Here is a 13,259-nt window from a genome sequence, read left to right as displayed (position 1 = left end):
CAGCCCCAGAGGCACAGCAACCCTAATGCCATGTGTTAGTGTTAGTCCAGTACTGATTCAGAGGGAATATTTTAATGCTACTTCCTGCAATACAGCAACCACCATCACGACTCCAGGACATCATTTCTGAATTGATCAGGGAAATATGTCTCCTATTGAATATCCTGTGTAGGCACCTACCCATCTGATTTTCCTCATGTTTACATTACATTTCCTTAGAATCACACCAAACTGGAGGAGAAGGAACTTAATATCATCTCTCTGACTTACTGAGGGTCTGAGACCATGACTCAGTGGATTTCCATCAAAGCCAGAACAAGTTCAGAACCAGAGCCAGAAGTTCTGATGGTGGGGCTGAGAACTGAATCGAACTGTTCTTTTATGCTAGCTCCCATTGGAAATATTTATAGCAGGAAAAGCCTGTTTGCTCGCAAGTATTCCTAAATTATGCAGTCTGCTAATGGCAAACCAGGCACCTTTCTTCTTTTTGCTAGTTGTCCTCAGAGTTTGGAACTAGTTCAAACCTGAATCTTATCTCTCCCTCCCTCCCACTCACTCAGCACGGGGTGAGCTTTATAATTTTGTTCAGAGACTCATTAATTTTTTCCCCTTTCCCTTTTACAGGTTTCTGACAGATGTGACTACGTCTTTGTCAACGGGAAGGAAATGAAAGGCAAAGTGAATGTCATCGTTAACTTTACTTACCAGCATCTGACTGCCCCACTGGAAATGACAGTCTGGGTTCCTCGCCTCCCACTGCAGATAGAGATTTCTGACACAGAACTAAACCAGATCAAGGGGTGGAGAGTCCCTATCATCTCTAATAAGAGGTAGGTTTCATTAGCGAATGTTCAATCTGGGTGGTTCACATGCCAAGCAGCTGACATGGCCAGCGGATCTGCACACACTCATTTGGCCTTAATGCAATTCCGGTGTAAACCTGAAGGTCACCAGACATTTATTCAATCAGCTATCGCATTGTACTTGTTAGGGCAACAGGAACCACAGATTGCATGGATCTGCACTGAAAATCAATTTCCTTTTATAGCACTACTGGCTTAAATGGAAATAGCTTGTTGGCCGGGTGAGGCAGGGTCAGTGTTTTCACTTGTGCCATACTACAAGACATCAGCAAAGACCAGATCTATCTGGTCTGAGGCCTGGTAAATGGAATACCATTGCTTAATTTATTATTAATAACTATTTATTAAGCATAATAATTACTAAGTGTGTTTGCATCACTTATATATTCCATATGTATATTACAGTAGGTACATCCTCGTTAGTATAGTGGTAAGTTGTCACACAGGAGACCGGGGTTTGATTCTCTGACTGGGAGGCCGTAGTGTTTTAAGCCTGGCTGGGATGATTTAGTTGGGGATTGGCCTGCTTTGAGCAGGGGGTTGGACTAGATGACCTCCTGAGGTCCCTTCCAACCCTGATGTTCTGTGATTCTATGAAATCAGGATCAGAGTCCTATTTTGCTAGGTACTGTGTAGACGCAGTCCCTGCCCCACAGAGCTTACAGCAGGGGTCAGCAACCTTTCAGCAGTGGTGTGCCGAGTCTTCATGTGTACACTCTAATTTAAGGCTTCGCGTGCCGGTAATACATTTTAACATTTTTTAGAAGGTCTCTCTATAAGTCTATAATATATAACAAAACTACTGTTATATGTAAAGTAAACAAGGTTTTCAAAATGTTTCAGAAGCTTTATTTAAAATTAAATTAATATGTAGATCTTATTAATTTAGTGTGATCCTTGCCCTTGCTGAGTTTTCCAATGTCTGGTGGCACGTATTGAAATACTTTAAGCTGCAGGCAGGCTTCTGAGTTATAAGTTGATAACTGGCTGGCAAGAGGTCAGCAGCTGGAACCCCAGATTGGTAGCTGAGGTGAATGGAGCTGGCAGCTGGTAGGGCTGAACAGGGCCGGGAGCCTGGACCCTATCTGGCAGGGGGCCGGTGCTGGAAGCAAGGTGAGTGGGGCCGCAGCGGGGACCCCAGCTGGTAAGGGGCCAGCAACTGGAACCCCAGAGTGGCAGCAGGCTGAGCAGGTCATCCCGTCCAGCTCTGGGGTTTCAGGGGTGGGCTGAGCATCTCCGCCAGCCCCCCTCTGGGGTTTCAGCCACCGGCTCCTGCCAGCTGGTGTCTCAGCCCACTGCCAGCCTGGGGTTCCTTCACCCAGGCCAGCAGCAGGCGCTGAGTGGGACCGGCTGTGGGACCCCGGCTGGCAAGGGGCTAGCAGCTGGAACTGCAGAGTGGCAACAGGCTGAGCAGCTCAGCCCACCGCCACTCTGGGGTTTCCACCACTGGCTTCTGCCAGCTGGGGTCGCAGCCCACTGCCAGCCTGAGGTTCCTTCACCCAGGCCAGCAGCGAGTGCTGAGTGGGACTGGCAGCGGGATCCCTGCTGGCAAGGGGCCAGCAGTGGGAACCCCAATGCAGCTGAGCGGCTCAGCCCGCCCCGCGTGCCATCAAAAATCAGCTCGCGTGCCACCTTTGGCAAGCTTGGCGTAGGTTGCCAACCCCTAGCTTACAGTCTGCGAAGTGGCACACGAAGGGTGGGCCAGAGGGATATGGGTTTATTTACACTGACCATTTTATTAATTACTATTATAACAAATTGATAAAGTAGGTGTGAACTATTCCCATCTGCCCTTGATTTACTGACTGGTTTCCTTGAAGCATCACAGTAGAAGGTTTCTGCTGGAGAGATTTGAAGGCATGGCCTTACAGACCTATTCAAAGAGAGGTTTCCATGCATTAACTGGCAGCATGGAGATATTGGTATGGGCAGCTGATAAGAGTGCAGAGGAGATGTTCGTGTCCATCGCTGACAAAAGCACAGACAAGTCGGGCATCATAGACAGAGTGGGGTGAGTCATGGGATAAGAGGTTGAAGGTGAAGATGAAAAGTTTGGACTTGACATGGGAAGTCACTAGAGGGATTCCAAGAGGATGGCGAGGGGTGGGGTGTAGGGTGACCAGATAGCAAATGTGAAAAATCGGGACAGGAGGTAGGGGGTAAAAAGTCCCTATATAAGACAAAACTCCAAAAATCAGGACTGTCCCTATAAAATCTGGACTTCTGGTCACCCTAGTGGAGTGGTCAGAGGCGCAGGAAAGGAAGGCGACCTTAGAAGCTGCTTTTGTGTGAATCAGAGGCATGGTGCTGTGAAGGCAAGAGAAACCAGGAGGGCTACCGTCATCCTTTGGGGAGATGAGAGAATATGACTTCTGTCAGAAATGTTCTAGAGGAAGAAGCTGCAGGATTGGATGTAGCCTGGGTATGCAGGACAAGAGAGAGGAAAAAGCTGAGGAGATACCCCAGCTCCCTGTTTGGATGCCCCATCAGTGCTTAACAAACTGTTGCAGCCAGGCACGCAGCCTCGCCCTCCTTCCTTGGGTTGCTTGATTTTTTTTTTAATGCTGCTGTTTCCTCAGACCAGCCCGAGATAGCGACGACGAAGAAGAGGATGAGCGGAAGGGCAGAGGCTGCACCCTGCAGTACCAGCACGCTATGGTGCGAGTCCTCACACAGTTTGTAGCCGAGCCCTCCGACCCAGGTGGCCAGCTGAGCTATTTGCTGGGTTCTGACTGGCAGGTGGATATCACGGAGCTGGTGAGTGACTTCATGCAGGTGGAGGAGCCCAGAATCGCTAAGCTGCAAGGCGGACAGGTTTTGATTGGACAAGAACTTGGAATGACAACAATTCAGGTAGGGAAAACTGGCTACTGGGCTCCCCCTCCTCCTTCACCTTGGTGTACCAGGCTTTACCCTACCCTTCTGAGAACAGCACTTGGCAGTCATCACCGGGGGAGTCCCTTCATTAGGAATAGGAGCATAGAAATGGAGTCAAACCAATCTCTCCCAGATCCAACACCTTCAGACCTGGGGCAGGACAGAGGATGAAATCTAAACCTGGATCTAGATCTGAATTTTCTAAGGAGTTCTTATCTTTATAACTGGATATGCCACCACACACACCCCCAAACGTCTCCCCCACATCTCAGGGGTTGGGGCTTCGAGGGACTCTCTGAGATAGGAAGACAGGAATTGGGGTATCGGAAGAGACTACAATGTTTTTTCATTGTTACGCTGGGTCCTGGGTTTGAATCTGGCCTGGGTTGCTAGTATCTGAAAGCTTCTGCCATCCGATGCCTATGTCAAAAATGAGTGGTGGTCTGAGTCATCCACTGGGCAATGGGCACTGTGCCCACATCATCAAAAACACTGTGACTGGCACAAATATGCCCCCTTGTTGGCAGTCTTAGTGGAGACGCCATGGACTGAATGGGGTTGAAGGCTGAATGACCCTCCCCCTCTTAGATGGTGAGCTGAGTCAGGGTTGAGGCACATGAGTAGGGAAGGTTGCATGGACAGTGTCCCAGCTGTGTCTATTCTGCAGCTAATGAGAGGATTTCAGTCTCAAGGGCTTTTACCAGCCATATAGTCACATGTAAAAACTAACATTTGAACACACAGGAATGTCACCATTGACCATTGATCATGCATCTAGCACAGTGTCCCTTCTGCAACAGAAGCAAAGACTATATGTTTCAACAGAAAGTGTAAAAACCTACCTAATACACTCACTGGTGCAGTACTCTACTGGGGAGCGGGGGATCAGGTTTCTTTCTCTTCCCAGCTATTGATCAACCTGTACCCTGAAGCATGTGGGTTGCAGGCTTTAGTAATTTTGTCCCATCCCATGTAACATCCAAACCCATTTCTGCCTATATTTGACTAATACTTTTTTTGATACCAGATCCACAACTGCAGATATCACAAGGGAGGCAGCTGGTGAAATAACTTAATATTGTCAGGGCCTAAATTGACAGAGCAAGGCACTAAAGCTGATATTAACTAGGGCAGGTTGAAGAATCAGGATGGAAATATGAAAGCCTGGGATTGAAATTATTTAAATTCAATTCGTGTTACAGGATATAAACATTACAGGGACAAGGACACCCACAAAGCAATAATAGCAATCAGCGTTCAGATAGTGCTTTCCAGCCAAGCGTCTCTAGGTGCTTTAGAAAGGCTGAGAATAAGTGTCATTAGGCCAAATTCTCTGTTGGTGTAAATTGACGTGGCTCCATTGACTTCAGTGGACCTATGCCAGTTAACGCTACCTGAGAATTTGGACCATTAACTCCATTTTACAGATGACGAGACTGAGGCATAGGGAGGTTAAATGGCTTACCCAAGGTCATATGGAGAGTCAGCAGCAGAGCCAAAAAAACAGAAGCTAGTTCTGCTAACGCCTGTTCTGGTAACCCATTCACTGGATCAGGAAGCAAGGTCCCAGAACTGAAAGGATAAATCTCCTATACGTACTCCCAGGTAGACAACCTATCAGCAGGTACTAGGGCTAAAATGGAGATAATTGCCTCATCTTCAGGTATGTTCATGATCCCAGACTTTCAGGACAGCCCCTTAGATATCTGCATCTGCACGTGTTGACCGCACTGATTGTCGGTCCTGGGGAAGTGGGCTTCTGAGGCTGCCACGTCTGGGAGCCTCAATAAAAAAAGTCTTTTTTATAGGCCTCCAAGACTCTGGGACTTGCAGTGCTCACTCCAAGGGCACATAAATATCTTGAGTGATTCTGAAAAGGGAATTCAAAGGGAAAGAAACTGATTAAAGAACCTGTTTGGCAAAGTGTAGCCCACCACATGAGCATCGTTAAACTAAGCCCCCTTCTAAATACAAGTCTGTGGTTAGTGGTGTCTCAGTCTGGCAACTTCTCCTGCTCAGAGTATTCAGATCCCTTTAGTCAGAACGAGCCTTCTTTCTGTGTTTCCGTCCCATTGTCACAACAGTTTTCTGGAGTGTACTCTTATCCTTCAGTTCCGCAGGGCAAGAATTTGGAATGAAACTCATTCTACTAATTGTCTACAAATTGTGTTGTTATATTTAGAATCTCAGTAAAAGGCTTTTCTACCTCTACTCCCCCGCACATCCAAACTTTTTTAATTATTACTGATTTAATTGCACATAATATTACAGTTACATTTTGTAGTGAACTTAGAAAGGGTTAATAAAGAGAGCTGAGTGAACAGCTGATTTTTCAGTGTGGTGGCTGAACTGAAAAAACCTGGAAACAAATCAATTACTTTGTAACTGAAACTGTTTTGATCACAGAAACTAAACTCCCAGAATGCGTTCAGTTAAACAAAACATTGCAAACATCCTTTGGGAATGAAATTCCAAATGGTTCGTTTTGAAAATGTCGAAACAAAACATTTTGTCATTTCTGGGGGGAAAAATATTTTTTCTGGCCAAAACTATTCCCTGAGTTTGACCTGAATTCACGAATAATTTCGGTGACCCAAAATGTGCATTTTTAAGCGAATTTACTACTTGCTGAAAAAATATCTCCCAACTCTATTAATAACTGATTAATAGATGTTCTAAGCATGTTACAGATATGAATAGCAGTTATAAGTGCATTAGTAAAAGGTGTTGTATATATTCGTAAGCAGCCTATTTACTGGTTGGACTCTATATCAGTTTATGACAATTGACTAACCTATCATTTATTATTAATGTATAAAGATATAGCCTTAATATTATATCTGTGCACTAATGAATAGTGCAATTGTTTATTTATTTGCATTACAGTAACACCGGAGGGCCCATTGGGGATGCCATTATGCTGGGTGCTATCCAAAAACATCCAGCGCTAATAGCGATTTCTCTTTTCAGATCCTGTCCCCTCTTTCAGATGCCATCTTGGCCGAGAAGACCGTGACAGTTCTGGACGAGAAGGTGACCATAACAGACCTTGGAGTCCAACTGGTAACTGGATTGTCACTCTCCCTGCAGCTCAGCCCAGGGAGCAATAAAGCCATCTTTGCTACAGCAGTAGCACAGGAGCTTCTTCAGTCACCAAAGCAGGTACAAGGACCCAGCACGTGTGCTGTGGACTGACAGGATGCCACTTCTGAGCCCCAATCTACTCAGCATCTCCCGCCAGCTAAGCTGATGGGATCGGGCCGCCTTTTATTAATAATATTCTAGCAAAACATTGTAATTTATAGGCACCTATATCTGAAGGTCACCAGGCACCTTAATAGAAAAACAATGTTCCGATAAAAAAAAGGCAGTATGCCTGTAAAACAAAAATCCAAGTGCCAACCAACAAACCCTCTCCGTCTCTTTGGTTCGCAGCCCATAAATAACGCAAAGCCCCACAGACAACCCAGTCACATGCCATAAACAAACAACAGAACCCGCCCATCCCGCTGTTGGGGTCTCTGGCCCCATTTATTCCATCCAAATTAACACACCACCCCTCAAGCTCCAGCTGGGGCGGACACCTATGAATGCACCAGGCTAGAGATAAAAAAGGAAAGAGCTCTGTATTTCCCCACAGTAAACTATTGTGATCCAGTTTCTCTCATTCATACTGGAGTAACTGCCAGGGGTGGTGGAATTATTATTGACACTGGTGCAAATGAGAACAGAGCGGGGTCTCTTGTGCTATAAACCGCTAACAGATGGGGCTGGACTTGCTATAATGCCAGACACCTCCATCTTTAGTTACATGCTATGAGTATTTCAAAATGCCCCTGAGAACCTCCCATTCTTACTGACCCATGTTATGGAGGTATCTTAAGCAAGGGCTGATTTTTCAGTCACCCCTTGTTTCCTTTGTCAGGGGCCACAAGGTCTCTCACTGTCCTTCTGCTCATCCCCATCCCTTCAAAAGCCCGTTTCTGATGAGGACAGCCAGGTAATGCTCCCACCAGGGGCCATCAGCTTTGTTCCGGCATTTGCTTGAGCCTTCCCTTACGAGCAACACCAAACACTTCCTCCTGTCTGAGCTGTGAACTCTTGCTGGTCCCAGGAATGCTAGACTCAAACTCCGATCCCGTGTGATGCTCAGCCAGTGCTCTGCTCTCTCTCACACCCTCACTTTGAAACCGCTTTGTTGGGGACCTGAGTGATTGAATTACATGGTGCACTCATGCACTGGCACTCAGCAGCCATGCAGTGTCTGCATTCACAGAGCTCATTGAGTCTGAAAACATTGGATCATTTAACAAATTTGCCATCAGTGACTGATTGATCTTTGTTCTTTCTTACGCTATTGTCTGCATTTGAAATGACTTGTTTTGTGTACCAACATCATCAGTGGGTTTACATCAGGGAAGACCTTGGAGTGACACAGGATGAATTGAGCCCTCTATGTTTAAACACATTTTGTGCTTTAAAGGTAAATTATAAGGGTAAATACGTTTGAATTCTGGCCAACTGGCGAGAGACTCTAATTCAGCGCAGGGCCTTATCCTTGAGCTGGTGGATGAGAAGTAACATAGGGCTGCTGTTTTTTTAGTGCAATAAAAGTCAGGTTCCCATAGATTTCCAAGAGCTGGGAAGATGGTGCCATGCAGTTAGAAACAGAGCCAATGAGCTAATCCATTGCTGACATGTGGAGCTAAACACTCTACCTTGAAATCAGCTCAGAAACTGGGTTTGATGGCATTTAGCCCCAGCATGCTACACTGCTCTGACATTTCAGTTCCAAGAAATCAAGTCTCTTTGAATCCCTCTTCTGGGTGCAGTGGCACACTCGGAATGCTGGCAAAAATGTAACACACCAGAAAGGAAAATGTTCACCCTGGCAGGGCTGTACGAGTTTTGATCCGTGCCCAATTACCCCCCTTGTTTAGAACATTATATTTCAAAGCACGTTCCCCATAAGGAGAGCAATATGAAATTATTAAATGATTATGATGGTTTAAGCAGCACAGAGGGAGAACGAGAGTTGATGCCATAAATTCCATGTGGCCTTCAAGAAACGTTTGAAGATTAATAAACACAAAGCCAGGATTTGTGACAGAGCCAGCAAAGTCTTAAGGCCTGGTCTTGAAATAAGGACACAGACAAAGCTCCTATTGAGGATGCTGGGAGTTGTTCCTGAGTAAGGATTTCAGAATCAGACCCTTAGTTAAAACAGCAGAGAATCCTGTTACAGTGTAGGCTATCTCCTTGACCTGTACAGGAGAACTACTGGTAAACATGATTTTAAAAAACAAAGAAAAAAGTTTACTCTCCACATGTGCATTAAGTTAGGATGTAAAAACAGCCTGTTTTTTTGTTTGGTTGTTTTATTCTTCAGGTCTGTCATCTACTCTTTAAATACATATAAAATAGTTAGATGTAGATGGTGGATATAGACTCCAATGGAGCTGTACTGCTCATCCCAACACCAACAGAGTATCTGGAGTGGGGGTATGCATGTGCCGGCCAAGATTTTTAGAAGCTACTAACAATTTTGAGTGTCTCTACTTTTGGTTGCCAACTTGAGACACCCTAAAGGGCATGATTGTCAGAAAGTGCTGAGCACCTGCCCTCTGAAAATGAGACCCCTTTAAAGGGGTCTCAAGTTGGCAACCAAAAATGGAGGGTCCCAAAATCTCTAGACATGTGAGAAAATCTATTGTGTGTATAAGACGCAGAATTCGGGCTCAACCCTGCCCCTGTTGAATTCAATAGCAATGGGTCTATTGACTTCAGAGGATGTGAGAGCAGGACATCATAATTCTAAACGAAGGAGAGTATTGTCTTGCTTTACATTGTTAGCAAGCATGACATTTATCTTAGCATTTTGCTTAAACAACAACCCCCAATGACCCACCTTGTGCAGAAACATTTGTATGCTGAAAGGCAAAAATGAAGTTCGAAGACCCAGAGTCACTGTTGCTTTATTTGCTAGATTAGGTGCTTTTAACATATGTGACATATAACAAGAGGAGACTTTGTATCTTAAGCAGTTTAGAAATAATGTAATAAATATTTTTTCATTTAAATATATAACTGCAGTAAACGGAGTCAGTAGCCAGTAATGCCTTTTGATGTGCAATTTATTATCATGCTGAAGTAGACTCCATGGATCTCAGAGAACACAGCTTCCTTTTCGCATCTCCAGGGAAAACAAAGCTTATTACCAATGGGTGTTTAAAACTAGTATTTTTTATATGTCTCAGTGAGGAATTAATTTTCTCACTCAGCCTCATTTCTGTCCTGCTTATAAATGGATTGTGGGGAGAAGAGGATTGGTGGGGAGACAGTGTGTTTCCTTTGCTGATTATTCTGTGTGTGTGTATGTGTGTGTTTCATGAATTACAGGAAGCAGCCATCAGCTGCTGGGTCCAGTTCAGCGATGGATCTGTCATGCCCCTGGATATTTACGATGTCAAAGACTTCTCCTTGGTGGCTACATCTCTAGACGAAAAGGTGGTCTCCATTCACCATGACACTAAATTCAAGTGGCCCATGATCGCTGCTGAGACTGAAGGCCACGGGACACTGGTGAAGGTGGAAATGGTGATCAGTGAACCATGCCAGAAATCCAAAAGGAAGAGTGTCCTGGCTGTTGGGAGTGGGAGCATTAAAGTCAAGTTCGGACAGAATGACGCCAACCCTAATGTCAGTGACAGCAAGCAAAACGGGGCTGATGTCCACCTGGAAAACCATGCAAGCGATCGGCGTCAGAAAACCAACTTGCAGGACAGAGCTAGGCCAGATGGGCAGTATTACAGCAGCTCCTCAGTGGGCCGAATGGAAGGCAAAGGAACTACTACGGACAGGTCTATTTTAAGTAAAAAAGAGGACAGAGAAAGCCTTCTGGATGACGACAGCCATCTGCAGAACATTCCAATAGACTTCACCAGTTTCCCTGCACAGGTGGACTTGCCAAGAAGCAATGGGGACTTAGAAGAGAATGACCTTGTGCAGACACCCAGAGGGCTCAGTGATCTGGAGATAGGAATGTATGCTTTGTTGGGAGTCTTCTGCCTGGCAATCCTTGTCTTCCTTATCAACTGTGTCAGCTTTGCTTTGAAGTACAGGCACAAGCAGGTCCCCTTTGAAGAGCAGGAAGGCATGAGCCACTCTCACGACTGGGTTGGGTTGAGCAACAGGACAGAGCTTCTGGAGAATCACATTAACTTCTCATCCCAACAAGATGAGTGCATCACTGCCATTGATAGAGGGGTGGACTTTGAGGAGAGCAAATATCTCCTCAGCACAAATGCCCAAAAGAACGTTAATGGCCAAGTCTTCAGGTCATCAGACTCCACATTCATTGAAGGGAAAGAACAGAAAAGTGAACCAACCGCCTCTCCTACCTCCAAGCGGAAACGAGTCAAATTCACCACCTTTACCACCATCTCCTCCGACGATGGGTGCCCAACTGTCAATTCCATCCTGATGAGTAGTGAGGATGATATTAAATGGGTGTGCCAGGATATCGATCTTGGAGAGTGCAAAGAGCTAAGAAACTATATGGAGAGATTACATGAGAGTGTGTAACAAGACGCTATGGACCTTTTTGGGTTTTGGTTTTCACTCACCTTTCTGCCTTTAATTTTGGGTATTGGGGCAAAAAATGTGTTGGCAAATGAGTCAAGTGGTGGATAATACCTCAGTGGAGCCCCGGAAAGCAACCCAAAACCAGCTAAGAAAGCAGAGATCCTGTACAGCTCATACAGTTCAAGTCTTCTAATGGGCTTGGAGACTGGAACAAAATGTGTGTGCAGTTTCTGATGCATGGCAACGTGGAAAAATAAACCTTAGAAAATAATAAGATCTCATTCTCTGAGCTTTCCCGGGAAATCAATAGAAATAACAAACTCCAACACAGTTTGGATATTACAAAGCTCACACAGTTCTAATGTTCAATATCACAGGCTGTGGTTAAAAGCGAAAATCAGGTTCGGAATAAACGGATCAACAAAAGGAAGCTTGTCATTCTAGACACAAGCAGAGGACATCCAGCTGAGAACGTTAATTTAAAGCTGACAGACAACTGCAGTGTGAGCAGCACAGCAACCTCAGTTGCAAAGTTATGAGTTTCCAAAGAATCTGGGGGTTGGTGGAGTGAGAGTGACTGAGTTGTTTACAGACCTGCATGACCATCTCCCAAGCACTGAGAATGGATACACGTACAATTATAACAGAACACTCTCTTTTTCAGTAAATGCTGAGATAATTAACTTTGCTGGCCACTTTTCAGTATTTCTTAATTTGTAAAATAGGAGAAGGTATAATCTATAATCAACATACTGCTCATATAAAGGAAAGTTTGCTTTGGAAAGGTTTGAGAGAACCAAGGTCTTTTAAAGAAGTCCACTTTATCTGGTTTTCCTGTTTAAATTTGTATTCCCCAAGCATTTTCCTGGAGCATTCTCATTTGATATCCTGGGGGGCACTTATTAGCATTGATCTGCTTTGGAAGTTTGGTGGCTTTTCCCTTCACTGAGATCCACATTTATTTATCCACAGTGCAGTTCTGCCAAGCACAGGAGCCGTCGGAACTAATTTGGTACTTGCTTTACCTGTTGTAATTTACCCAAGTTGGCCACTCTATCTTGGGTAAGTGTAAGTTGTGCTGAACTCCTTCCCCTTTTGAGGCTAGGTTGTTCATTTCCATTTTGATCATGCTTCTTCAGACCCACTGCTGTGCATATTTATAGGGCAGCATGAAGGCCATGGAGAAGCACTATACACCCTAATAGCTGAACAGCTAAGCTTGATAAATAATATTTGTTTCATCCAGCGGTGATGATTCTTTTCTCATTCCTCTTATATGTATATATAGTAGAATTCCAGTAATTGCCCTTTGAAGCTGAAGTGCCCTCCTGCCCTAAAACTGGAGTCATTTGTTTGGTCCAGGATTAATCGCCAGTGGCAAAGTGCCAAGAAACTATGGTTTGGTTTGGGCTCCCCCTCCCCATCTCCATTTGTTTTGCAGACTGAACCCATGCCTTTAGTTGATTACAGAGTCTCTCACAGCCACCAAACCTAGGTTGTCCAATTTAATATCCCACCCTACCCACGAACGCCTTGATTGAATCCATCTGTATTTAGAATGTATTGTAGATTGTAAGAATGTAATATATATTTATAAACATACCAACTGCAAATAAAATTTGCATTTTGGTGGGCTTCATTTTTTTTTCTATGCTGAGTTCCTCTCTGTCCTTGCACTCATTTACCATAAAAGAGACTGTCAACAATGTATACAACTGTTCTTGGATTAAAGGAACATGCAGATTTAAGGATTTCAGCACAATCCAGTTACAAACTTTTCCATCCTGTAATGTGGCGCTTTGTTTGTGTGGAAGATAAAACAACAACGCCGACATGTTATGATTAAGTGCATTTTGCACTGAGTCACCCCTCTTAAGATTTGAAACTCTTTGCAAATAACACTCATGTATAGTTCTGTCTGGAAAGCCTACTTCA

The 13,259-nt window shown here is 44.6% G+C and overlaps 1 protein-coding gene across 1 annotated transcript in view; it reads left to right on the top strand.

Annotated features, from left to right (window-relative positions):
* TMEM132D (transmembrane protein 132D) overlaps positions 1-12,902 on the top strand; it is a 424,540-nt gene extending 411,638 nt beyond the window's left edge. The window contains exons 6-9 of the mRNA XM_030583344.1: positions 625-830; positions 3,443-3,716; positions 6,711-6,902; positions 10,140-12,902. Of these exons, the coding sequence (XP_030439204.1) occupies positions 625-830; positions 3,443-3,716; positions 6,711-6,902; positions 10,140-11,324 (1,857 nt within the window). The 3' untranslated portion in view covers positions 11,325-12,902. The remainder of the gene's footprint in view (positions 1-624; positions 831-3,442; positions 3,717-6,710; positions 6,903-10,139) is intronic.
* Positions 12,903-13,259: the final 357 nt, after the last annotated feature.

This window comes from Gopherus evgoodei, chromosome 13 (assembly GCF_007399415.2).
Source record: "Gopherus evgoodei ecotype Sinaloan lineage chromosome 13, rGopEvg1_v1.p, whole genome shotgun sequence".
Taxonomy (NCBI): domain Eukaryota; kingdom Metazoa; phylum Chordata; order Testudines; family Testudinidae; genus Gopherus; species Gopherus evgoodei.
This window is presented reverse-complemented; position numbering and strand designations above follow the sequence as displayed.